The sequence below is a fragment of the Phaethon lepturus genome, unplaced genomic scaffold, assembly GCF_000687285.1.
Source record: "Phaethon lepturus isolate BGI_N335 unplaced genomic scaffold, ASM68728v1 scaffold18630, whole genome shotgun sequence".
Classification (NCBI taxonomy): Eukaryota; Metazoa; Chordata; class Aves; order Phaethontiformes; family Phaethontidae; genus Phaethon; species Phaethon lepturus.
In genome coordinates, this window is record NW_010509994.1 from 4151 (window position 1) to 7920 (window position 3770).

Below are 3770 nucleotides of genomic sequence, written 5' to 3' on the forward strand. Positions count from 1 at the left end.
GGCTGGCGGCCAGGCCAGGGCTGCAGTGCGGGCTCCGGAAAAGGGCTATTTTTAGCCATCTGGGCTTTTAGCCACTGCAGTCTCAAGGCCCTGCATTGGCGAGGGAGGGCAGGAGACAGGCAATGCCCCAGGCACAGGGCTGTACCAGCAGCAAGACCCTTGCCAGAGCCATGAGACAGGGCTCTCTGCAGCCCTCTTGCCCCAGCCTTCCACCCAGATAGGGCACATACACATTTTTCCTTCAGTTCAGCATTTAATCTTTTTTGGCTACAAAACCTTCAAAACAAAACCCAAAACCACAGAAAAGAAACCGGAATGGGGGGATGAGGACATGACAAGGCCCAGCCCAGAGCGGGCTCAGCGATGGCTGAAGAACCCCTGAGGGTAGTTGAACTTGAAGGGCTTCAGGCGCATGGGCCCCCTGGAAGAGAAGAGGGAGAGGGAGAGGCTGACCCACAGGGGTCAGGAAACCCCCAGGGTACGGCCCAGCTGTGGGGGGCAGCTAAAGGAGAGGGTCCACGGGACAGCAGTGCTACCAGGGTCCCTGCCAGCACCCTCACCCACCATCCAGCTCCTCACTGCCCCAGGCTCTCACCTGACCAGGCGCAGACACATCTTCTCCTGGGGAAACTCCTTGGGCCCCTCCACGCTGGTGTCGTGGGGCTCCGTCTCCAGGTAGACGTCCAGCACCATGCAGAGGCGCTGCAGCTGGTTGGTGAGGAGCTGGTAACCCGGTTTGGGCCCCCACAACTCCTTGTAGTTCACGTTGACCTCGCTCTCCATGGCCTGGCAGAGGGATCAGTACGGTGCAGGCTTAGGTCTCTGCCTGACCACCAGCTCACGCCAATGGCTTGCGCATGACGGAGACCAGAACCGCTGGGAACATCCCCCCAAAAGCCAGCGGTTCTCCAGCCTTCTATCCCACCAGCCTGGGTTACCCGAATGTTGTCATCGTTGCTGCTGTTTCGCTCTCCTTTCCAGTTCAGGCACAGGCTAAAGACAGGCGGCAGCGTGGAGTAACCGGGGTTCAGGACGACGGCAGCCTGGAGCTTGGCTGAGCAGGGCAGGGAAGAAACATCACCCGCAGGCCATGGGGCCTCCAACTGGAGGGAAGACCCCCAGAAGCTGCCCTGGGGGTGTGTGGGGTGGGAATTACAACTGCCAGGGGGAGGAAACGCACCTACCTGTTCCCCTTTCTATCAGGGCCATGTAGTAGAGGTGAGTGTCCTCAGCCAAGCCGGCCTCTATCACATCTTTAGTGTAGGGCAGCTCCTGTGAGGAGAGAGAAGAGGAGGAGTCAGCAGCTGCCGGCGCTGCACGGGAGCTGGAAGGGATCCGGCCTCGTGCTCGGTGCCTACCGCGTAATCTTCATAGGGAATGGCAGCCCACTTCACCAGGCGCGAGACGATCTTGGTAGGGAAGAGATGCTGGCACTCGCTGGAGACTGGCACAACGCCGTGCTCTGAAACCGAGGACAAAGCCACCTGAGCAGGGGCTGGGGACAGAGCTCTGTCGCTGTACTGCAGGTGGGGACGGCAGCAAAACGGGGACCTGGGGACATCATTATCCTTCCAACACCTTCATCGGGTGCCCAGAGAGAAGCCGTGGAGGCCTCGGCTGCGATCCCCCCGGAGCTCACAGCCTTGGCAGCGCACGCTGGGCCTGCTCGACAAGGTGCACGTGTGGGTGTGTGGTTCCCCTCCCACCACAGCCTGAATCGATTCCCAGCGCAGGGACAGCCAGTCCCAAAGGGGTGCTGGGCACCGAGAAGGGGCACAGCCTTCCTCTCCCACCCAAAACAAGGCAGCCCTTGCAGCCCCACTACCACTGAGGAGAGAGGGAACGACTAGGAATGATGAGGGCAGCACTGCCAATCCATAGCACCATTAAAGGTGACATCAGTCAGCTCTCCTCTGCAAGAGGACCTTGCTGCTGCACCTCTCATCCCCAGGCATGGGGTGGGGAGCCGGGCACTCACCGAGTGATGCAAACTGCTTGTGGAGAGCCAGGCGGGACTGCAGCCTTGTCCGCAGCAGCTTTACAGTCAGCTCCATGTGGCTGGCGCTCAGCGAGTTGTCTGCTGTGACCGTGTGCTGGGGGCAGGAGGGGCCGTCACCATCATGCCAGCCTGTGGGTCCCCACTGGGGAGCCCCACGCTCCAGGAGCCGCCCCACCCAGCCATGGGGACAGGCAGATGCTCGAGTTGCTGCTCAGTGCCCGTAACATGGCTTAGACTATCACACGCGGGAGATTAAATACATCGGCATGGCCCCACTGCACAGATTCATCCCAACTGAGCCTGTCCCAGCCAAGGGTGTGCCATGGTTTGGGAGTGGCTGGTGCCAGCTGGAGCTCCGGCATCTGGGGTGGGACAGGACACAACTGTCCCCAAAGCCTCCTCAAACCCCAACTCAATGTGCTGGTGGAGAGGGAAGGGGATGGGACATACCTGAGGCTGATCCTTGGGGAAATGCAGGCCGCCCAGCTTCTGCACCCACACGTAGGGGTGCCCCAGCTCTGTCACGTAGTCACTCAAGGTCAGGATGCTGTGGGGACAAGAAGGAAGGCTTAATGCCACCTCAGAGCATTCCACCCTTTGTCCCCGCTGCGCCCGGCCTGCGAGCCAGCTGGAGGGAGCAGGTACTTCTTTTGCCTGCACCCCAAGCTGTGTCCGATGTGCCCACCCAACGGCGACAAGCTGGGGAGGGACGTGCCGTGCCAGGAGCAGGGCAGTCACGCCAGTCATCTGGAGAAAGCTGCCCCAGCGCTCCACTCACCCCACTTTATCAAACTGAAACTGGTTGGCCGGGTTGGGTGTTTTCCTCCCGTGGTCTCCTGGATAGAGGCAGTTGAGGAGGGAGTCCGGGGAGAGCAGGTCGCTGGCACGAGGAGGGAAGAGGTTAATCAGCAGCAGTCCGGGTTCCATGTCTCTCTGGGGTGGCCGCTAACAGGCTCCGAGCCCAGGGAAGGGGATTACGAGCTCTGTGAGTTGGGGTTCAAGACCAGAATGGTTTTCCCCTAGTTAAAAAGGGATCTGCCTCCTCCCTGGCTGTGAGGAAGATAGAAATCACAGGGCCCCAGCTCCTCCATTTCCCAGGAAGCTGCCCACTTCAGTGCATTAACTCCGAAACCTGCTGATGTGTATGGAGAAAACACCGCCAGCATAGGCAGGGCACGGCCTGATGGCTGTTTGCCACCCAACAAGCTTAAGCAGAGGAATTCTGCTTAATAAAATAAAATTCTTCATGTGTGACTGTACCCACAAGCCCAACCAAGCATAAAGGGCTGTAGGATTTGGGGTTTGGCTCAAACCACAGCCTGACTGGTGTGGGGTAATACACAGGGCACCTGCAAGGGAGGGAGCACCCTGCACAGGAACCCTTTGGAGAGACTAGCTGCTGTCACGGAGGGGTTTGGGTATCTATGGGAAAAAGAGAACCCCAAGAGGAATGGAAGGCCTCATATGGGACAGGCTGGGAGGCAGCACTTGCTTCCAGGTAAGCCCAGACCAGCCTCTCCCGCCTTCTTCTTCCTCAGGCACCTCCTCCTGGCCCAGGGAGAGCCACCGAAGAGCTGGCAGCTGATCGGAGCTCCCTGGGCAGGCTCCCACAGCTGCCATTTCAGCTATTCCTCACAAAACCCAGGCTCCAGCAGTCTCTGGGGAGCCCAGGGAGAGGCAGCTGCATCTCTGGTGCTCAAGACAAGGTGACCTGCAGAGCAAGCAGGTGAAGGGAGCTGCCAAGCGCAGGCTGCAGGAGGGAGGAAAGCGG

At 59.8% G+C, this 3770-nt stretch overlaps 1 protein-coding gene across 1 annotated transcript in view; it reads right to left on the reverse strand.

Moving 5' to 3' along the window:
* Positions 1-357: 357 nt before the first annotated feature.
* THOC5 (THO complex 5) overlaps positions 358-3770 on the reverse strand; it is a 13363-nt gene continuing 9950 nt past the window's right edge. Inside the window, exons 12-19 of the mRNA XM_010293798.1 lie at positions 2778-2879; positions 2450-2546; positions 1979-2093; positions 1359-1462; positions 1185-1272; positions 939-1054; positions 596-786; positions 358-421 (exon numbers count right to left, since the gene is read on the reverse strand). Coding sequence (XP_010292100.1) covers positions 358-421; positions 596-786; positions 939-1054; positions 1185-1272; positions 1359-1462; positions 1979-2093; positions 2450-2546; positions 2778-2879 — 877 coding nt within the window. The remainder of the gene's footprint in view (positions 422-595; positions 787-938; positions 1055-1184; positions 1273-1358; positions 1463-1978; positions 2094-2449; positions 2547-2777; positions 2880-3770) is intronic.